This window comes from Dipodomys ordii, unplaced genomic scaffold (assembly GCF_000151885.1).
Source record: "Dipodomys ordii isolate 6190 unplaced genomic scaffold, Dord_2.0 Scaffold54, whole genome shotgun sequence".
In the NCBI taxonomy this organism is placed as follows: Eukaryota; Metazoa; Chordata; class Mammalia; order Rodentia; family Heteromyidae; genus Dipodomys; species Dipodomys ordii.
This window is the reverse complement of record NW_012267270.1, coordinates 5,803,584-5,824,937: the sequence shown is the minus strand read 5'-3', so window position 1 is coordinate 5,824,937 and position 21,354 is coordinate 5,803,584. Positions and strand designations below refer to the sequence as shown.

Genomic DNA, 21,354 nt, shown 5'->3' with positions numbered 1-21,354 from the left:
TCTGGGCCCGGGCGCTGTCCCTCAACTCTTCAGCTCAAGGCTAGCACTCTACCACTTGAGCCACAGCACCACTTCCGGCTTTTTTCTTTTTGCTTTTGTGATGCTGAGGAATCAAACCCAGGGTCTCAGGCATGCAAGGCAAGCGCTCTACCACTGAGCCACCTTCCCAGCCCAAGGAGCTTGGAGTTCTTGCTTCACTTTTCTACTCATGATTGGTGCTCTAGTGAGCCACACACTCCTGCTTCATTCTTTTTATGATGGTTAATTGAAGATAGTTTCACTGATTAGATTGGCTTTGAACCTGGATCCTCAAATCTCTCAGGCTGCTGAATAGCTAGGATTACAGGTGTGAATCACTAATATTCAGCTTTTTATGTTCTTGTGCGTTTAATATTTAAATTAATATTCCAAAAATTGGGGTTTTCCTAGGCAGAGAAAATCCTGAAGGAACAAGAACGGCTGGCCTACATCAACCCCGACCTGGCTTTGGAGGAGAAAAACAAGGGCAACGAGTGCTTTCAGAAAGGTGCGGTGTCCGCCGGTCTGCATGTGCTCTCCATGCCTGACCAGCACTGCAGGGGGCCCTGTTTAAAGTGATTTTTCCTCCTTCAGGGGACTACCCTCAGGCCATGAAGCACTATACAGAAGCCATTAAACGGAACCCCAAAGATGCCAAACTGTATAGCAACCGAGCTGCCTGCTATACCAAACTTCTGGAGTTTCAGCTCGCACTCAAGGTGAGAGATGAGAAGGCACAGCCACGACTGAGAGCCTTTGCAGGAGGCCAGTTTCTCTCCTGATTGGTGTTCATGTCTTCTCTTCTGGGTTTGAGGTAGGATGCAGTACTATGTAAGTAATACAGGGCCTGTGGTTATCTCTCATCCTGGCCCTTGGTACTGGTAGTAGTTGGGAGTACTTGTAGTTAGATAAGGGGGGTCCTTGCCACCTTCACTTTGGACCCTGCTACTTTTCTCTCCCATACCTTCCTCTCCCTTGCTTCCTTCTGTATCTCACCAACTTCAGCTTCCTGTGTGCTGGGATTACTGGTATGTAGCACGATGCCCCTACTCTTTAACTATTTGAAATGTATACTTCAGCATCATTGAGTACACGCACATTGCTGTGAACTATCTCCAGAACCTCCTTACCCTCCTAAATTGAAATGCTCTGCTAACCACTGTTCTTTGATTGTTTTTAGTTTTTTAATCAGCTCTGAGTATGAGCCACTCAGAGCCATTCTGTGGTAAACAAACCTAAACTGTACTATGGGAAGGTGACAGTGATATATGTAGAGACACAACAGTTCCTTGGTCCAAGTTTTTATTTTGCTGCTGCATCTTCTGTCGCTGCTCAGCACTACGAGGGGATTGTGTGAGCAGATGGCTTGGGAGTTGGGGTGGGTTTTCCCAGTCAAGCACACAGGAGGAAAGAATGACTGGATGGAAACAACTAGGAGACCTTACAGCTTGGTGGCAGAAGAGTTTAAGAAAAAAAAGAAGGGCTGGGAAGGTGGCTCAGTGGTAGAGCACTTGCCTTGCATGCATGAGGCCCTGGGTTCGATTTCTCAGCACCACATAAGCAAAAAGGAAAAAGCCGGAAGTGGCACTGTGCTCAAGTGGTAGTGCTAGCCTTGAGCTGAAGAGCTGAGGGACAGCACCCAAAAACAAAAGAAAAAAAAAAACATGAGGCCCAAACATGTTTTGAAGGTTAGACAAAATGGGGGGAACAGGAATGGAGGGAGGAAGGTTGAGCAAATGTAGTCTATAATTTTTTTTCTTTTGTCTGTTGTGGGGCTTGAACTCTGGGCCTGGACACTGTCCCTCAGATCTTCAGCTCAAGGCTAACACTAGCACTTCTTCCACTTGAGCCACAGTTTTCTGGTAGTTTATTGGAGATAAGAGTCTCACAGACTTTACTGCCCGGGTGAGCCGCGATCCTGAGATCTCAGCCTCTTGAGTAGCTAGGATTATAGGCATGAGCCACCAACACCCAGTTTACTCAATACATTGAATGTATACTATGTACATTTGAGGGGTTGAAACGGGAGAACAAAGAACGAATGACAATTTAAAAAGCTGGTTCCATGGGGCTGGGAAGGTGGCTCAGTGGTAGAGCACTTGCCTTGCATGCTCGAGGCCCTGGGTTTGATTCCTCAGTACCACATAAGCAAAAAAAAAAAAAAGCTGGTTCCAAATGCTATGCTTGCTGTTCGGCATTCTTTTCAGTTTTTGTTTTTTGTGTTTTTTTGGGAAGATATTTCAAACAGAAGCATGTATCATGAATACCTCAAATGTTCTCTACCTCTGTTCAATAATACCCCAGCCTGAATAACCCTAGTCCTGAACTACTTATGAAACAATGATTCTGGCATGAGAGAGGCACTGATATAGTCCCAGCTGCTTGAGGTTAAGGTGAGGCAGGAGGATCAGTTGAGCCTAGGAGTCTGAAGTCCATCCAGACAACATAACAAGCAAGACACAAGTTCAGAAATGCCTTGACTGTTCATTCTAGTTTTCCTCCTTATCCAAAGATTTTTGAGCAAATACCTATTCCTCCATGTTAAGGCTGACACGTTTGATCTGTCTGTTTCTCACTTTGACTGGAAGAGCCCCGCCATTTGTATTTTCATGACTGTGTTGATCATCCCTGTCTTTGTGCCAGTGTTTATCTGGAGTACTAATGTGTCCTGGTGCTGCTGCCCAGCTTCCTGTGTACCTATCAAGTGTATCACTTCTCCAGAGAAACCAAGGCCTGTGACAGTGCCCTATGGGGCACGGTACTCAGGGAGGGACTAACTGCTAACTGCTCCTTTCTTCCAGGACTGCGAGGAATGCATTCAGCTGGAGCCGACCTTCAGTAAGTGCCCTTTGCTACTCCCTTTACCCCCTGACTAGCCCAGAGCTTGCGGGAGGGCAAAGGGCCTAGAACATGGAGCAGTATCAGCAAGGGATGGGCATACAAAGGAATAGAACTTGGAGGCTATGCAGGTAGTTGCTCACCTCTTCTGTCCTGCAGTCAAGGGCTACACTCGGAAAGCAGCTGCCCTGGAAGCCATGAAGGACTACACGAAAGCCATGGATGTATACCAGAAGGCGCTTGACCTAGACTCCAGCTGTAAGGTGGGTTGTCAGCCTCTGCCTTCTGCTTTCTGCTTCACTTTCTTCCTCTTCCATGGTCAGCAGTCTTTGTCCTGATGAAGTAGTGGTTCAAGTAGTGTTGCCATTCTTTCTCTTTGGTCCTTTCTGGAATGCAGGAGGCAGCCGATGGTTACCAGCGTTGTATGATGGCACAGTACAACCGACATGACAACCCTGAGGATGTGAAGAGAAGGGCCATGGCCGACCCCGAGGTGCAGCAAATAATGAGTGACCCAGCCATGCGGCTGATTCTGGAACAGATGCAGAAGGACCCGCAGGCACTCAGCGAGTAAGCCCAGTGTGGGGAGAGCTTGAAGGAAGTGAGCGGGTGTAACTAGAAAGGGAAGGGCCTTGTCAGCCTGATCACTGAATGACTTATGCAGCTGGAAAAGCCAGGCTTGTCTATAGGTTGGCCTTGGCTTACAGCTATGCAGGCAGGCACCCAGAGGACTGGCACATTTTTCCTGTGTGTAGAGGTGATGTTTGCTAGAAATTCTGCATATAAACTGCTAGCCGCCTGCCTGGACTCTAGGGTCGCCTTCTCAGGCACCTCTGCCTCCTCTTGCTGGTATTTTAACTGGGGTGGAGCACTTGCTTAGCAAACCAAATGTAACCATGTTCTTTTAATCCTCAGCATGAAATCCTTTGTTAAGATCAAGTCTCCCTTGATGCAACTTTGCCTTTTCTTTTTTAGACACTTAAAGAACCCTGTGATAGCCCAGAAGATCCAGAAGTTGATGGATGTGGGTCTCATCGCAATTCGGTGATGACTTGCTCATCCCCTTCACCCTCCTGCAGAAAGATGAGAGCTGGGAAGGCGGCAAGCAGTACAGAGCAGAGGGAGAGGGGAAGAAAGACGGCTTATCTTTATATTTATACATGCCTACGCCGAAGACACAGACTCATCCAGCTGCCGCCTCGGGCCCGCCCAGCACACGCATGGTCTCTTCTCTGCTGTCCTTGAGTTCCGTGTCTCCTTCCCCTGCCCCGGGTCACTGTCTCGGCTGCTCCCTCATAGTTGGTTATTTTTTATTTGGGGCAGTGGGCACGTATGGGGAGGGGAGGGTGTTCTTCCCAACCTAAGGTCCCAGCTGTCTTTACATTGTTACTCCACGTCCCTTTCTCCAATAAACAAGCCAGTCGGGCGTGGTTATATGTGACTTGAGTGACTGCCCTACCTCCCAAAACTTGGTCAAGGTGGTTGGGGAGAGATTGGGGGGGGCGGTGAGGGAGGGGGCCCGAACCTGGCCTTTTCCTCTAGCTTGTATGTGAGGTCCGCTTAGTCCTATGGCTTGGCAAAGGTGGCCACTAGGTGGTGCTGTTACCCAGCAGTTGGGACCCACTACCCAGGGTCAGCTGTGAATGGTACCAGGCTGCTAATTCTCATAGTCAAACCAGCTAGATTTGTGTCATAGATCCAACTTAATCAAAATGGGTCAGAAGAGCTGGGTGCTCACATCTGTAATCCTAGCTACATATAGGAGGCTGAAGTCTAAGGATTACAGTTCAAAGCCAGCCTAGGCAGGAAAGTCCATGAGCTTCTTCCATGAACTTCCAAAAAACTACAAGTGGAGCTGTGGGTCAAGTGGTAAGATGCTAGCCTTAAACACAAGAGCTCAGCAGCTGTGTTTAAGCCCCAGGACTGGCACAAAAAAAAATCAGAAGGGATAGTCTGACCTGGCAGTGTGGGAGTTGGATCTTAGATCTTAAATTTTTCAGTTTCACTGCTGTTGTTTTGTTTTGTTTCTTCTGTCAGTCCTGGGGCCTGAACTCAGCCTGGGCACTGTCCCTCATCTCTTCAGCTCAAGGCTAGCGCCCTACCACTTGAGCTACTTTGGCTTTTTCTACTTATGTGGTGCTGAAGAATCAAACCCAGGGCCTCACGCATGCGAGTACCCTCCCAGCCCCACTGCTGTTGTTTTGAGTGCTAGGTTTTAGCTTGCTTTGGGTTTGCAGTGAGCCTGTCCTAAAGCCCTTTGTGCCTGAGGAAGCTTGTGGGTAGTATCTTCCGCCTTCGCTCCTGCAGGGCCACATCCCTGGCAAGCAAGATGCTGAGGCCAGCAGCAGGCTGTATTTCCTGCCACCCTGGGTTTGCATAGTGACTTTTTCCCCTGGGGGTATGACTTGTCTTCCACCAGGGACTGCTACTGTGACTTAAGCCTCTGCCCTCAGCCCAAGTTCTCTTACTGAGAAGGATGTATTTTTGCTTAGCTATTGACAAACAGGTCTTGCTTTCCTGAAGCTTGTGTCCTGATGCAGGAAGGCTTTGGGCCATCCAGGCCCTCTAGTACACCTGAGCTGGAGATTGCAAGGCTCAAGATAGGAGGAAAGGGAGGCATCTTGTAGCTGTGAATGGTTACTCATGCCTTACAGGTGTGAGCTACTCAGGAGGCTGAGATCTGAGGATCACAGTTTGAAGCCGGCCCAGAGACAGTAAATCCTTAAGACTCATCTCCAATTAACAAAAGAAAAAGTAGAGCTGTGACTGAAGTTATAGAGCACTAAAATTCAGCAAAAAAAGCCCAGGGACAGGCTGGGAAGGAGGCCCTGGGTTTGCTTCCCCAGCCCTACATAGCAGAAAAGGCTGGAAGTGGCGCTGTGGCTCAAGTGGTAGAGTGCTAGCCTTGAGCTGAAGAGCTCATGGACAGCCCCCAGGCCCAGAGTTCATGCCCCACAACTGAGTAAAAATAAAACATTTTTAAAATTTGTTTTTTTAAAAAAAAGGCCCAAGGATAGTGCCCAGGCCTTGAGTTCAAGCCCTAAGATTGACATACACACACACACATACAAAAAGCATCCAAACCCCAGTACTGGCACACACCCAAACTCACCCAAACAGTTAACTTGTTTTCCTGGGTGGAGGTAGGGCAGTGTCTTTGGTCAGTAGGACAGCTGGGGCTTGAGCAGGTCTGGCTGGAGGTCCTGAGTTGCTGGAGGTCGGGGATGCCTCCTTTGTAGGCAATCAACCCCTAACATTGGAGCGCCTCTAATTCAAATTGGACACAGCTTTGTGCTGCTGGGTCCCTCGCTTCCTGAGCACTGGGGCCAAAGGCAGGAGGGGCCCCCCCAGAGCCCTCTGCTGGCAGTACTTCCTGCACCCAGCGCCAGCCCACCCCGGGGTGGGGCCAGCCCTGCCCTGTACAATAAGGGAAGCTCTGAGCAGAGGAACCCAGTCTTCTGGGTGCAGGTGTGCAGCCGGGCCAGGGCTGGTGGGCCTCCAGCACCACCTGCAGCCCCTGCCCGTTGCAGGCAAGGTAAGCTCAACCAGACCCTGGACCCATTTCCCCTGGGCTGCCTGTAGCCCCTGCCCAACCTGCCTCTCCACAGGAGGTAGCCATTCTTCCTACCGCTTCTGTAGGCCTCAGTTTGAGCTAAGTTCACCCTGGTAAGGTGGGTCTGCACCAAGCTACTGGTAGGGTACAGTTCCGGGGTTAGGCTGAGCTTTGGCATGGAGCAGGTGGTTGCAACCTAGACAACATGGTCTCCAAGGAAGCCTTCACAGCACCCCAACAGCAAGGGTCTGTGGTTGGCTCAGATTACCGCAGTGCCGCCTTGTCCATGGGCTTGCTCTCTGCCAGCCATGTGCCTCAGCACCGTGGGGCTCTCCCTTAAACCTGGGAAGCGATCAGGCTGCAGCACTGCCCACCCCCTCCTTCCAGCAGAAGCAGCCATGGCGGGCATGAAGACAGCCTCCGGGGACTACATTGACTCATCCTGGGAGCTACGGGTATTCGTGGGCGAGGAGGACCCCGAGGCCCAGTCAGTGACCCTCCGGGTCACAGGAGAATCGCACATTGGAGGGGTGTTGCTGAAGATCGTGGAAGAGATCAGTGAGTCTGTACTGCACATGGCACTGGGACTAACGGGTACCAATGGCACTTCCGGGCCATCACTGCTGCGCAGCTGACCATGCTGTGTCACAGTGACTCAGTCATCAGCTTAATCATTTGGTTCCAAAAAAGGCATTTCCTCAAGTTCTCCTCCCTCCCATTTCCCTGCCTCCCTTCCTCCCACTCCAGAGGTTCTACTTCTGGTTCCCCAAAGAGCAGCCAGAACTCTCCTTCGTGCACCCACTTATACAGGCAGCAGAGGACTGCTTGCCAGGGCCAAGGCCCAGGTCAGGCTCCTGAGACCAGAGGCGAAGCCTGGGGAGGCTTAGGGGACTGAGGCTTGCTCCCACACTTCCTCCTAGGCAAAGGCCCACAGGCTGGTGACAAGCCTGGGGTAGGCAGGCCCTGCCCCCACAGGAAGTTACAGCACCAGGGCTGCCTGCGGTGTCACTGGTGGAGATACGGGAGACCAGCGATAGGGGGGCTTCTCATTGTCCTTTCCTGCCACAGTGGGGGCTCACTTCCTGGGAGGATGGCAGGCATAACTTGATAAGAGGGAGCGGGTGGGGGAGGGTGCGGGGTGCAGAAGCCAGTCCCAAAGAATTTGGTCAGGAGCTTGGGTCCTAGGCTACACATGGGGGACAGACTTCCTAGATGTGGCCAGCCTACCATGGCTACAGCCCAGGAGCAACGAAGTCTAACTGGCTAGCCCTGTCCCTAAGATACGTCCCTGGTCACACGGCGGAGGCCTAGTGGCCTGAAGAGGCTGTGAAAGGAGAAGTGGGAGCAGAGGGTGTCAGACAGAGCCGGTGTCAGAGCCCGCATGAGACCTGGGCTAAGCCAGGACTCGAGTTTAAGGACTGATTGGTCCCAGGGTGCTGCACGTGGTTACTGCAAGTCCTGGACATGGAGTCAGCCTCCCCTGCTCCATCACTGGGATGCCTCTCCCAGCAGGTCTATGCAGCTTGAGGTCCCGCAGTGGGAACAGTCTCCCCACACTCCTACCCCTAGTCGCTCTTAAGTACATTAGATGTTGGGGTTCAGCCAGTTCAGTTTCTAGCACCTAGAGTGTGACTGAGCAAGTGTCTAACCAGGGCTACCACTTAGTGCTGGCACTCAAACAGGGACAGCTCCTTGGGTAGCAAGGCCAAGGAAACTGCCACTTCAGACAAGCCCTAGGGCTGGGAAGGTGGCTCAGTGGCAGAGTGCTTGCCTTGCATGCATGAGGCCCTGGGTTCAATTCCCCAGCACTACATAAGCAGAAAAGGCTGGAAGTGGTGCTGTGGCTAAAGCGGTAGAGCGCTCACCTTGAGCTGAATAGCTAAGGGACAGTGCCCAGGCCCAGAGTTCAGGCCCCACAACTGACAAAAAAAAAAGACAAGTCATAGCTGGACACAGGCTCATGCCTGTAATCCTAGCTACTCAGGAGGCTGAGAGCTGAGGATCAAGGTTCAAAGCCAGCCCGGGCAGGAGAGACCGTGAGACTCCTATCTCCAATAAACCACCAGAAAACCGGAAGTAGCACTGTAGCTCAAGTGGTAGAGCACTCGCCTTGAGCTGAAGAGCTGAGGGACAGCGCCCAGGCCCAGAGTTCAAGCCCCACGACCGACAAAAAAAAAAAAAAAAGAGCCAGAAATGGAGCTGTGGTTCAAGAGGTAGAATGCCAGGCTTGAGCAAAAAAGCTAAGGGACAGTGCCCAGGCTCTGAGTTCAAAACCTAGTACCACCCCCCCCACACACACACTCACATACACACACAATCTGAGGCTCAAAGAGGCAAAGCGTCTTGCTCAAGGTCACCCAGCTAGAAAGTAGTCAATGTTTAGAGTGCTTGCTGCTCCTTGCTGGGCAAATCCCAGGCTCTGAGAAGATACAGACATTCTGAAGACACATACAGTCTGCCTCAAGAGAGAGTATCAGCCCTGGAGGACATAGCAGGTGCTGTACAAAGGCAGCCCCAGTCCCAGTGGGTGAAGGGCCAAGATAGGGCCTTCAGGGTGGGAGGGGGATAGGAAGGGATAGGAAGGGGAAACAAAGGAGGAGGCAACAATGCTGCTTGATAAGAAATGTACTCATTATCTTGCCCATGTAATTGTAACTCCTCTGTACAGTATTTTCACAATTAAAAAAAAAAGATAGGGCTTTCAAGATTGGGTCACCCAGATTCTGGGTTAGGGGGCACCTCCGGGGAGTGATGTAAAGATTGAGCCCAGAAGAACCAGCAAGGTTCAGGTAGCAAAGAGCCATTGTGTTGTCTCATGATCCTGGGATGTGCTGTCTGGGTAGAAAGAGGAGCAGGCTGGGTGGAGCCCCCCGCCCCCAAGGCTGATGTGTCCCCCCATTTCTTTCCCTCCCCCAGATCGAAAGCAGGACTGGTCTGATCATGCCATTTGGTGGGAGCAGAAGAGACGATGGCTGCTACAGACCCACTGGACACTGGACAAGTACGGAATCCTGGCTGACGCTCGCCTCTTCTTTGGGCCACAGCACAGGCCGGTCATCCTGCGGCTGCCCAACCGCTGTGCGTTGCGCCTGCGCGCCAGCTTCTCCAAGCCCCTCTTCCAGTCTGTGGCCGCCATCTGCCGCCTGCTCAGTGAGTAGCTGGATGGGCTTCAACCCACCATCCTCTGCTAGGCTCAAGTCCCCACCCTTGCCAGGCCCAGCCGGTCACCTGTCCTTATTGTCACCTGTCCTGTTTCTCATCTTTGCCCAAATGGGCAAGGCTATGAACCTACCCCTGAGGTGTTGAGGGGTGACATGGGAGATAACTCGCAGGGCAGGACCTCAGGGAGTACTGGGGCCCCACTGCCCTCAGGCATCCGGCACCCTGAGGAGCTGTCTCTGCTGCGGGCTCCTGAGAAGAAGGAGAAGAAGAAGAAGGAGAAGGAGCCAGAGGAAGAGATCTATGACTTGACCAAGGTCGTCCTGGCTGGGGGTGAGCATAACTGGGCCAAGCTAGGGCTAGGATCGAGCCCCAAGCTAGGGACAGACCTGACTTCTCCCTACCTGCCTGCAGGCATGGCCCCTGCTTTGTATAGAGGAATGCCAGCTCACTTCTCGGACAGCGAGCAGACGGAGGCCTGTTACCGCATGCTGAGCCGGCCACAGCCGCCACCAGACCCACTGCTGCTGCAGCGCCTGCCCCGGCCTGGCTCCCTGGCTGACAAGACGCAGCTCCATAGCAGGTGTGCGGCGCATTCCTGGCTCTCCCTGTATTCCCCACCCCCAGGCTTCCAGGCCCTACCTGTGTGCTCACAGTCCCCGCCTCCCTCATGGCCCCCAACGCTCACACCTGCCTATGCATGGTTTAGATGGCTGGACTCCTCGCGCTGCCTCATGCAGCAGAACATCAAGGCGGGGGACACGCTCTGGCTGCGCTTCAAGTACTACAGCTTCTTTGACCTGGACCCCAAGGTAGGCGGAGGGGGCGGAGGGGGGAAGGGGAGAGGGGCCTCTGGAGCCACCTGAGGAGCACTATGACCACCAAACTTTGGAACTTTTTTTTTTTTTTTGGTTAGTTGTGGGGCTTGAACTCTGGGCCTGGGCGCTGTCCCTCAGCTCTTCAGCTCAAGGCAAGCGCTCTACCACTTGAGCCACAGTGCCAGTTCCAGTTTTCTAGTAGTTTTTATTGGAGATAGGCGTCTCACGTACTTTCCTGCCCGGGCTGACTTTGAACCGTGATCCTCAGATCTCAGCCTCCTGAGTAGCTAGGATTACAGGCATGAGCCACCAGCATCGGCTATAACATTTTTATCACGAAAAAAGACCCCCCACACACACCCAGTAGCAATCACTTTCCGTTTACATCTTAGTCCATTTTGAGTTGCTGTAACAAAATACCTGGGCCCAAGTGATTTATAAAGAGCAAAGGTTTAGGGCTGAGAATGTGGCTTAGTGGTAGAGTGCTTGTCTAGCATGCATGAGGCCCTGGGTTCGATTCCTCAGCACCACATATACAGAAAAAGCCAGAAGTGGCACTGTGGTAGAGCGCTCACCTTGAGCAAAAGCAGCTCACAGACAGTGACCAGGCCCTGAGTTCAAGCTCCATGACTGGGAAGGAAGGAAGGAAGGAAAGAAAGAAAGAAAGAAAGAAGAAAGGAAGAAAGCAAAGGTTTATTTGACCAAGAACCCTGGAGTCTGAGGCTCTGGAGGAAAGGAAGCCTGTGGTCCAGGAAGGCTCCCTGGAGGGACAGCAACTGGACCTGAGAGGCAGTGATAGTGAGGAAGGGGCTTTTAGGGTGGCCCCAGGGGACCCTGTCTGTCTGGCTGGCTGGCTGCCATCCACTGCCACCAGTAGCAATGGTAAGCTCTGTGCATCTGTCTCCTTCACTGCCCCAGCCTCTCGTTCCTCCTGTGACCCCAGATCTCTGTAAAACATCTAGACATGGCTGTCTGCCGGGCACTTGCACTGCTGGAAGCTTTCTGTAGGTATTCTTCAACTCCGCCTGCCAAACCTGCCCAGGTGTCTTCTGTCCCCATCCACCAGCCTCTGAGGTGACCCTGGCTTCAATGCTTTCTGTCCCATTGTCCCTTTCTACCCAGTTCTTAGTGTGTGTGTGTGTGTGTGTGTGTGTGTGTGTGTGTGTGTGTGTGTGTGTGTGTATGTATGTGATACGTGTATGTCACTACTGGAGCTAGAACTCAGCTGCTGATTGGAGAGCTCTAGGCTGCTCTCTGGGCTTCCCCTATCTCTTGTCTTCCTCCTGGTAATCTTGAATCTTGCGTTTTATGCATTTAAACACCACCTTAGGCTCTTGGCATCTCCCACTGTCTAACCTTCTGCTCAGAAATTTCTTCCTTAGCTCTAATCACAGGGGACTAACAGGCCTCCAACTCACCATCCCAAGTAGCAAGGATTACAGGTATGAGCCGCTGGCACCTGGCATACTCTGCTTCTTGATAGATATACAGCTTCATCTTCTGTTTTTTTGCTGATTAATTGGAGAAGAGTCTCATGGACTTTCCTGCCCTGGCTGGCTTCCAACTGCAATCTTCGGATCTTAGCTTCCTGAGTACTTAGGATTATAGATGTTTTTATGTCTTTGGAACTTTATACTATTCCAATCATTTTGCAATATACTATAGGTTGGTTTTTCTTTCTTTTATGATTTTATTTCTTTATGTATATATTTATATACTTATTTAGTGCTAGTCCTGGGGCTTGAGCTCAGAGTCTTTGGTGCTGTCCCTGCACTTTTGTGCTCAAGGCTGGCATTCTACCACTTGAGCCACAGCTCCAACTTCCAGTTTTTTGGGTAGTTAATTGGAGATGATAGTTTCATGGATTCTCCTGCCTGGGCTAGCTTTGAACCATGATCCTCAGATCTCAGCTTCCTGAAGAGCTGGGATTATAGGCATGAGCCAGCACCCAGCCATTTTTGAAATGTTCCCAGAACTGTGTAATTATCACCACCAAACTTGAGGACATTTTTATCATGACAAAAGACATTCCACACCCAGTGGCAATCACTTTCCCTTTACATCTTAGTCCATTTTTTTTTTTCTGGCCAGTTGTGGGGCTTGAGCTCTAGGCCTGGGCGCTGTCCCTGAGCTCTTCAGCTCAAGGCAAGTGCTCTACCACTTGAGCCACAGTACCACTTCCGGTTTTATTGTGGTTTATTGGAATTAAGAGTCTTTTGTTTTTTATTTTTCAGCTTTGTGAGTTTTTTGTTTTGTTTTGTTTTCTTTGTGCTAGAACTTGGGGCCTGAATATTATCCCTGAGCTTTTTTTTTTTTCCCTCAAGGTTAGTGCTTTACCACTTGAGCCACAGCTCTACTTCCAGCTTTATTGATGCTTTATTGGAAATAAGAGCGAGTTTTCTGCCCTGGCTGGCTTTGTTGTTATTGTTGTTGTTTTGGAGGTCCGGTCGTGGGGCCTGAACTCTGGGCCTGGGCGCTGTCCCTCAGCTCTTCAGCTCAAGGCTAGCACTCTACCACTTGAGCCACAGCGCCACTTCCGGCTTTTTTTTCTTTTTGCTTATGTGGTGCTGAGGAATCGAACCCAGGGCCTTAGGCATGCAAGGCAAGCGCTCTACCACTGAGCCACCTTCCCAGCCCCTCTTTGTGTTTTTTTTCTACTTTCAGTCATGGAGCTTGAACTCATGGCTTGTACGCTGTCCCTGAGCTCTTTTGCTCAAGGCTAGCGCTCTACCACTTGAGCCACAGTGTCACTTCCAGTTTTCTGGTGGTTAATTGGAGATAAGAGTCTCATGGATGTTCTGCCTGGGCTGGCTTTGAACAGCCATCCTCAGATCTCAGCAGCTAAGGATTACAGGTATGAGCCATTGGCGCTGGGCCTTGGAAGTTTTTGGGTTTTTTAAAATTTATCTTCCATAATACTTTTTGAACTTTTCTTCTCATCAATTGTAGTTTATTCTTTGTTGTTGGTGGTGGTTTTTGTTTTTGTTTTGTTTTTGTTGTTGGTTAGGGTTGAACTCTGGGCCTAGGTACTGTCCCTCAGCAATTCAGTTCAAGACCAGTGCTCTACCACTTGAGCCACAGCGCTACTTTGGATTTTCTGGTAGTTTATTGGAGATAAGATCTCACGGACTAAGCACTGAGCACTGAGTAGCTCATACTTGTAATCTTTGCTACTCAGGAAGCTGAGGTCTAGAAGATCAAGGTTCAAAGTCAGCCAGTCAGAAAAATCCTTGAGAATCCAGTACCAATTAACTAGTGAAAAGTAGAGCTGGAGGTGCCATCAAGTGGTAGAATGCCAGCTAATGTAGCAAACCAAGTAAGCATGAGGTGCGGCCCTGAATTCAAGCCGAGGTACTGGCACACATAAAAAAAACCTTTAATACAAATTTAGTACAAAAATGATCAAGGCACTCATGGAGAGAGATACTGTTACAAGAGGATCACAAGTTGAGGCCAGCCTGGGCAACCTACCAAGGCCCTGTCCAAAGGACTGGGGATGGCCACAAGCTGGTGTGGTACATCTGTAATCCTAGCTACTCAGGAGGCTGAGATCTGAGGCTCGTGGTTCAAAGCCAGTCTGGTCAGGAAAGTCCATGAGACTTTTTTTTTTGCTTATGTGGTGCTAAGGAATCGAACCCAGGGCCTCATGCATGCAAAGCAAGCACTCTACCACTGAGCCACCTTCCCAGCCCTCCATGAGACTTTTATCTCCAATGAATTTCCAAAGAGTTAGAAGTGGTGCTGTGGCTCAAGTGCTAGAGCACTAGCCTTGAGCAAAAAAAAAAAAACTCAGGACAGTGCCCAGATGCTGAGTTCAAGCCCCAGGATCAGCACACACACACACACACAAAAAGATTGGGGTGCTGTAGCTTAGGGGGTGGGATCAGTCCCTTCTAGCATGTATGAGACCCTGGGTTCAGTCCCCAGTACCACAAAAACATAAAAATTAAAGGTACTAAAGGTGTGATATTTGCATATAACTAACATGACCTTTCCTTATATTTGTTAAAAAAGAATTTGGGGGGGATATGAAAATTTTCTTGGGGGGGTCTTGTAGTTGGGGAGTTGCAGACACCCCTAGAGTAAGGTGGGGTCTGACACCATCAGCCAGTTCTGATCTCCCCTGCCTGGAAGTTTCTGTCCCTTGTACTTTAAACCATCTCTGAATTTCTTACAACACCCAGTCCAATGTTCAAGCTATGAAGATAATTCTTTGTTGTTGTTGTTTTGTCGGTCGTGGGGCTTGAACTCTGGGCCGGAGGGCTGTCCCTCAGCTCTTCAGCTCAAGGCAAGAGCGCTACCTCTTGAGCCACAGCACCACTTCCGGTTTTCTGGTGGTGTATTGGAGATAAGAGTCTCATGACTTTGCTGCCTGGGCTGGCTTTGAACCATGGTCCTCAGATCTCAGCCTCCTGAGTAGCTAAGATTATAGGTGTGAGCCGGTGGTGCCCAGCTCCATAACAGTTTTGATTCTTTAACACAGATTCTTTAACTATATGGCCTAGGCTGGCCTCAATCTCATGACCCTCCTGCCTCAGCTACCCACGTGCTGAGATCATAGTGGTTTACTACCAGGCCTGGCTATTTGCTTGAAGAGATTCCTTGACGTTTAACTCACATCCTATGCTGTAAATGTTCGGTTTGGTTATTCTTAGTAAATGTGCGCCACTGTGCAATCATTATATCCATGTTTGAACATTTCGCTGCTTCAGAAAGTTGGTTGGTGTCTGTCTCTTTGCCCTCCCACACCAATCCAGCAGTCAGCTTTTCCTCTGCTTGTAATTTACATTTCCCCAGTGACTAACACCGTCCACCCTTTTGCACTGCCTCTTAGTCATTTTGATATCCTCTTTTTTTCGTTTTCTTTTTGGTGCTTGTGCTGAGGCGTGAACTCAGGGTCTGGGTGCTGTCTCTGAGCTTTTTCAGCTCAAAGCTAGGGCTCTACTATTTGAGCCACACCTCTACTTCTGGCTTTTTTTGTGGTTAATTGGAAATAAGCGTCTCTTGGACTTTCCTGCCCACACTGGCTTCAAACTATAATCCTCTGGTCTCAGCCTCCTGAGCACTTAGGATCACAGGTGTCAGATATCTGTGCCTGGCTCCTCCAAGCTTTTTTTTTTTTTTACCCTATCTAGGTCTCTAGGGGTTAGGCCAGCAGCTTTGCTAAAATGTGCCAATGCTGAACCTGATCCTTTTGCAGACTTTCTCCAGCCCTCACTCCAGCCCACCCAGGCCTCTCATTCAGAAGATTCAAGCTGGAGACTTCCTTTGGGCTCGGCCATGCAAATGGCTGCTTTTCACCCAATCTGAGTTCTTGCTGATCTGGGTTCTTCCTGTACTTGCCTTCTGCTGTCCTGGCTACTTTGCATCCTACCTGCTGCTGTGGTCTTGAAGTTGTCCTTTTTTTTTTTTTTGGTTGTGGGGCTTGAACTCTGGGCCTGGGCGCTGTCCCTCAGCTCTGCAGCTCAAGGCTAGCGCTCTACCACTTGAGCTACAGAGCCACTTCCAGTTTTCTGATGGTTTATTGGATGTAAGAGTTTCATGGAGCCGGGCGCTGGTGGCTCACGCCTGTAATCCTAGCTACTCAGGAGGCTGAGAGCTGAGGATCAAGGTTCAAAGCCAGCCTGGGCAGGAGAGACCATGAGACTCCTATCTCCAATAAACCACCAGAAAACCGGAAGTGGCGCTGTAGCTCAAGTGGTAGAGTGCTCGCCTTTAGCTGAAGAGATGAGGGACAGCGCCCAGCCCAGAGTTCAAGCCCCACGACCGACAAAAAAAAAAAGTTTCACCGAGTTTCCTGCCTGGTCTGGCCTTGAACCTGGATCCTCAGAGCTCAGCGTCGTGAGTAGCTAGGATTACAGGTGTGAGCTACCGGCGCCCAGCTTCTCACAGACGTTCCTGCCCAGGCTGGCTTTGAACTGTGATCCTCAGATCTCTGCCTCCTGAATAGCTAGGATTACAGATGTGAGCCATCAGCACCTGGACTTTTTTTTTTTTTTTGCCAGTCCTGGGGCTTGAACTCAGGGCCTGGGCCCTGTCCTTTGAGCTTCTGCTTGAGGCTAGTGCTGTACCATTTGAGCCACAGCACCACTTCTGGCTTTTTCTGTTTATGTAGTACTGAGGAATGAATCAAACCCAGGGCTTCATGCATGCTAGGCAAGCACTCTACTACTAAACTACATTCCCAGTTCCCCCTGTAACCGTCCCCCCCCCCATCCTTTTCTTTTTTTTAAGTGTCTTTATTTTGGGTGAGACATAGGACATACTTCTCTGGGTAACTGGGACCCCTTTTTGCCTTTACCTTCTCTGTTCCTTCTCCCTAGATTCCTCTTCTATCTTCCTTCCCTCTAGTGGCACCTTATCCCCCCTAGGGTGCTGCTTAACAAGCTCCCTCCTCAGAGAAGCCTTTCCTGATTGCATCCTTCTTGTAGCTTATAATCCCTTGGATGAGGGCTGGTCAGCTGCCCCGGGGAAGCCATTTCCTGCTGAGCTGTAGCATGGATAGTGAGCAATGCACAACAGAGGAGAAAACACTGGTGCCTGCTTGGGTACCAGAGGATTGGTAGCTGGGTGGGGTGGGGCCACAGCCTGGGTGTCCAGACCAGATGATCTGACCAGCCTGGCCCCCGCTACCCCCTGGTTATTACAGACAGACCCGGTGCGGCTGACGCAGCTGTACGAGCAAGCTCGCTGGGACCTGCTGCTGGAGGAGATCGACTGCACGGAGGAGGAGATGATGGTGTTTGCAGCCTTGCAGGTGCCCTGGCATCCCAGGACAGCGGGACTCTGACAGAAAGAGCCCTGGGTGGGGGGAGGCAAAGCCCAGGCTGGGGCACCATTAGGGGCTGGATGGGTGTACTCAGCCTCTCCTGACCATGCGCCCCCCAGTACCACATCAACAAGCTGTCCCAGAGCGGGGCCATGGGGGAGCCGGCCAGCCCTGACCAGGGCTTGGATGACCTGGATGCAGCCCTGAGCAACCTGGAGGTGAAGCTGGAGGGCTCGGCCCCCACAGACGTGCTGGTGAGGAGACACTCCTGTCTGAGGTTCAGCGTGGGGCTCAACACGGGGCACTCTTTGATTCCACTCCTCCCCCTAGGACAGCCTCACCACCATCCCAGAACTCAAAGACTATCTCCGAATCTTCCGGTAGGTTTGGGGCCCCGTGTGGATGGTGGGGGAGGGAGGGACAAAGACAGTCCTCAAACCTCCTACTCCCCACCCCTCCCCCATCAGGCCCCGGAAGTTGACTCTAAAGGGCTACCGGCAGCACTGGGTGGTGTTCAAGGAGACCACGCTTTCGTACTACAAGAGTCAGGAAGAGGCTCCCGGGGACCCCATTCAGCAGCTCAACCTCAAGGGTGAGAGGCCTGGACAGCCTGGGGACAAAGGACATCTGGTGGGGCCAGCCCTCCCTGTCTTGTGTAGACCACCGCCCCCTTCTCCCTGCAGGCTGTGAGGTGGTCCCCGAGGTCAACGTCTCTGGCCAGAAGTTCTGCATCAAACTCCTGGTGCCCTCACCGGAGGGCATGAGCGAGATCTACCTGCGGTGCCAGGATGTGAGGCTGGGGAGGGCGGGGCCAAGGGGCGGGGCCTGCGCCTGGCCCCAGGGCTGGTTCCAAGCCTCACTCCTGTCTCCCGCTACAGGAGCAGCAGTATGCCCACTGGATGGCTGGCTGCCGCCTGGCTGCCAAGGGCCGCACCATGGCAGACAGCAGCTACGCCAGCGAGGTGCAGGCCATTCTGGCCTTCCTCAACCTGCAGCGGGCCGGCGGCGGCGGGGGATCCGGCAGCCAACCCCAGGGCTCCGATGCCTCCGCTGAGAGCCTCAACCCTCATGGTCTCGTTGCCCCCCGATTCCAGCGCAAGTTCAAGGCCAAGCAGGTGCCAGAGGGGATGTGGGTGGGAGTAACCACAGCTTTGACCCCAGATCTCCACAGAGCCTTCCTTAGGAAAGCACATGCTCTCTTTTCCCTTCTACTGTGCCCCTGAAACCTCCCCGGGAGGACGGCGGGCACTGCCCTTCCTGGGGCTCAGTGCCCTGACTTTCTGAGGATGGGGTTGGAGAGCCACCACCAGCCCCTCACCAATATGGCCCTGCAGCTGACTCCACGGATCCTGGAAGCCCACCAGAATGTGGCCCAGCTGTCACTGAGCGAGGCCCAGCTGCGTTTCATCCAGGCCTGGCAGTCGCTGCCCGACTTCGGCATCTCCTACGTCATGGTCAGGTATGAGGGCAGCCCAGCCCTGCCTTGCCACGGGTCTGTCTGCCTGCTGCTTTACGCTTGCTTCCTAACAGTGGGTCCTAGACAGGATCCTCATCCTTTCCACTTCCCTGTTAGTGGGAACACTGAGGCACACAACCCCCCTCCCAATTCTGCACCCAATAACTAATATAAGAGACAAAGCAGGAAAGCCAGTGCTGTCCCAATCTGCCTTCCTTGTCTGGGCCTCAGTCAGCTGCCCTGTGGTATGGAGCTGGCGTAAGGAGGCCACGTCATTATTCATCCCCACGACAGGAGAGAGGCAAAGATGACGATGCCAAAAACCACACAAACACAATTACTAAAGACATGGATGACTTGTGAGACACCGAAATACCCATATAATGCTTTGTGTGGGTTTTGGCAGTACTGGTGTTGGAACAGAGGCTTCAGCTGGGCACACACCTGTAATGCTAGACACTCAGGAGGCTGAGATTTAGGGATTACAGTGTAAGGCCAGCCTGGGAAAGAAAGTCTGTGAGACTCTTATCTCCAATTAGCCACCAAAAAACTAGAAATGGGCCGGGCGCTGGTGGCTCACGCCTGTAATCCTAGCTACTCAGGAGGCTGAGATCTGAGGATCGCGGTTCAAAGCCAGCCCGGGCAGCAAAGACCGTGAGACTCCTATCTCCAATAAACCACCAGAAAACCGGAAGTGGCGCTGTAGCTCAAGTGGTAGAGTGCTCGCCTAGAGCTGAAGAGCTGAGGGACAGTGCCCAGGCCCAGAGTTCAAGCCCCACGACCGACAAAAAAAAAAACAAACTAGAAATGGAATTAAGGCACAAAGTGACAAAGCACTAGCTTTGGGCACAAAAGCTCAGAAACAGCACCCAAGCCCTGAGTTCAAGCCCTAGAACTGGCAAAACTATAAACACACACACACACACAGGCCTCTAGATAGGCAAACATTTCACCATGTGTCATGCCTCTATCCTTCCCCCTCCTTTTTTTCTTGTACCAGAGCTTGAACTCATAGCCTTGTGTTCTTTCTCAGCCGGTACTGTACCACTTGAGCCATGCCTCAAATCAAGCTTTTTGCTGGCTTGAATCAGACTTCAAACTGTGATCCTCCAGGTCTCAACCTATGGCTAGGATTATAGGTATGAGACACCAGTGCCCAGCTAATTTTTTTTTTTTTTTGTGGTTGTTTTTGATCATGGGACTTGAACTCAAGGTTAGCACTCACCATTTGAGCCACAGCGCCACTTCTGGTTTTCTGGTGGTAAATTAGTGATGAGTCTCATTTCCCAGGGCTGGGAAGGTGGCTCAGTGGTAGAGCGCTCGCCTTGTATGCCTGAGGCCCTGGGTTTGATTCCTCAGCACCACATAAACAAAAAGAAAAAAGCCGGAAGTGGCGTTGTGGCTCAAGTGGTAGAGCGCTAGCCTTGAGCTGAAGAGCTGAGGGACAGCGCCCAGGCCCCACGACCAGACAAAAAAAAAAAAAAAAGTCTCATTTCCTGCGCAGACTGGTTTTGAACCTCAGCCCTCAAATCTCAGTCTCCTGTGTAGCTAGGATGACAGGCGGAGCACTGGGCAGTATTTTGCCTCTGAGTCAGGGTTGCTCTTCCTTTCTGCCTGGGCTCCCTGCGAAAAACTCCTAAGTAACTGGAATTACAGGCATGTACCACCCTACCCATGATTCTTTCTAGATGAGGGAAATGACCTGCTTAGGGTGGCTCAGCTGGGGAGTGTGGCAGAGCTGGGGCAGGCACAGGATCTCTCTCCCTCGCCATAGTTGGTTCTGGAGTGCTGTGCATATTGTCTGGGTGCTTCCTGTGCTGTGTGTGCTGTCTGGGTGCTTCCTGGGGGCCACACAGCTTGGCGGCCTCACTCACACTATCCCTCCTGGGATCAGGTTCAAGGGCAGCAGGAAAGACGAGATCCTTGGCATTGCTAACAACCGACTGATCCGAATCGACTTGGCCATGGGCGACGTGGTGAAGACCTGGCGCTTCAGTAACATGCGCCAGTGGAATGTCAACTGGGACATCCGGCAGGTGGGCCCTGGGGGAGGGGATCGACGGGACAGACAGGACAGCTGGCCAGCCAGGCTCTACCAGGGCAGGGCAGGGCTGCTCCCTAATCTCACCTGCCCACCGGCCCTCTGACCGTCTACCTGCAGGTGGCCATCGAGTTTGACGAGCACATCAACGTGGCCTTCAGCTGCGTGTCTGCCAGCTGCCGCATTGTGCATGAATACATCGGGGGCTACATTTTCCTGTCCACCCGGGAGCGAGCCCGTGGGGAGGAGCTGGACGAGGATCTCTTCCTACAGCTCACTGGGGGCCATGAGGCCTTATAAGGACAGCCAGGTTGCCCCTGATGTGCTCACAACCTTTCGTGGCCATTCCAGAGCCCACACCTAGTGGGCTGCACTGACCCCCCCCCCAGGCATGTGCCAAGCTGGGCACCTTCCGCTGCGGTCACTGGCAGACCAGAGCCCTGGCCAGGCCTCACTCTGCTGCAACCTCCTAGCTAGGAAGGATACAGAGCCCTTCTTCCCTTGTCTTCCCTCTCTAGAGGCCAAGGCCTGTACCCACCATCTCTCTGTACCCCTGAGCACAGGAGTAGCTACAGGATGAGGAGTCTCAGTTTCAAACTCATTTTTTTCTCTTGTGACTTTTTTTAGATTGGTTGATTTGATAGTACTTGGATAGAACCCAGGGTCTTGTGCTTGCTAGGCAAGTTCTCTACCACTTGAGCC

General features: G+C 51.7%; 2 protein-coding genes across 3 annotated transcripts in view; both read left to right on the top strand.

Moving 5' to 3' along the window:
- Stip1 (stress-induced phosphoprotein 1) overlaps nucleotides 1-4,297 on the top strand; it is an 18,936-nt gene extending 14,639 nt beyond the window's left edge. The window contains exons 9-14 of the mRNA XM_013021133.1: nucleotides 430-526; nucleotides 613-737; nucleotides 2,820-2,856; nucleotides 3,016-3,119; nucleotides 3,254-3,426; nucleotides 3,832-4,297. Of these exons, the coding sequence (XP_012876587.1) occupies nucleotides 430-526; nucleotides 613-737; nucleotides 2,820-2,856; nucleotides 3,016-3,119; nucleotides 3,254-3,426; nucleotides 3,832-3,904 (609 nt within the window). The 3' untranslated portion in view covers nucleotides 3,905-4,297. The remainder of the gene's footprint in view (nucleotides 1-429; nucleotides 527-612; nucleotides 738-2,819; nucleotides 2,857-3,015; nucleotides 3,120-3,253; nucleotides 3,427-3,831) is intronic.
- A 2,009-nt stretch (nucleotides 4,298-6,306) lies between these two features.
- On the top strand, nucleotides 6,307-21,321 carry Fermt3 (fermitin family member 3). Of its 2 annotated transcripts, none has more exons than XM_013021194.1 (15): nucleotides 6,307-6,391; nucleotides 6,800-6,967; nucleotides 9,326-9,559; nucleotides 9,782-9,901; nucleotides 9,983-10,151; nucleotides 10,278-10,380; nucleotides 17,036-17,143; nucleotides 17,275-17,409; nucleotides 17,486-17,535; nucleotides 17,623-17,747; nucleotides 17,839-17,945; nucleotides 18,034-18,270; nucleotides 18,490-18,614; nucleotides 20,506-20,647; nucleotides 20,773-21,321. In XM_013021194.1, exons 2-15 carry the CDS (start codon nucleotides 6,808-6,810, stop codon nucleotides 20,950-20,952), a joined length of 1,995 nt encoding a protein of 664 aa, XP_012876648.1. In that variant the 5' UTR covers nucleotides 6,307-6,391; nucleotides 6,800-6,807; the 3' UTR covers nucleotides 20,953-21,321. The 2 variants fall into 2 exon arrangements, with proteins under 2 accessions (XP_012876648.1, XP_012876647.1); XM_013021193.1 differs by having other exon boundaries at nucleotides 6,797-6,967.
- The last annotated feature ends 33 nt before the right edge of the window (nucleotides 21,322-21,354 follow it).

What these genes read in the sequence shown, in the direction of transcription:
- Fermt3 (XM_013021194.1), top strand. Translation starts at nt 6,808, where the DNA reads ATGGCGGGCATGAAGACAGCCTCCGGGGACTACATTGACTCATCCTGG. An exon ending in GAAGATCGTGGAAGAGATCA is followed by an intron (nt 6,968 to 9,325) that starts GTGAGTCTGTAC and finishes TCCCTCCCCCAG; the next exon opens with ATCGAAAGCAGGACTGGTCT. An exon ending in CAAGGTCGTCCTGGCTGGGG is followed by an intron (nt 9,902 to 9,982) that starts GTGAGCATAACT and finishes ACCTGCCTGCAG; the next exon opens with GCATGGCCCCTGCTTTGTAT.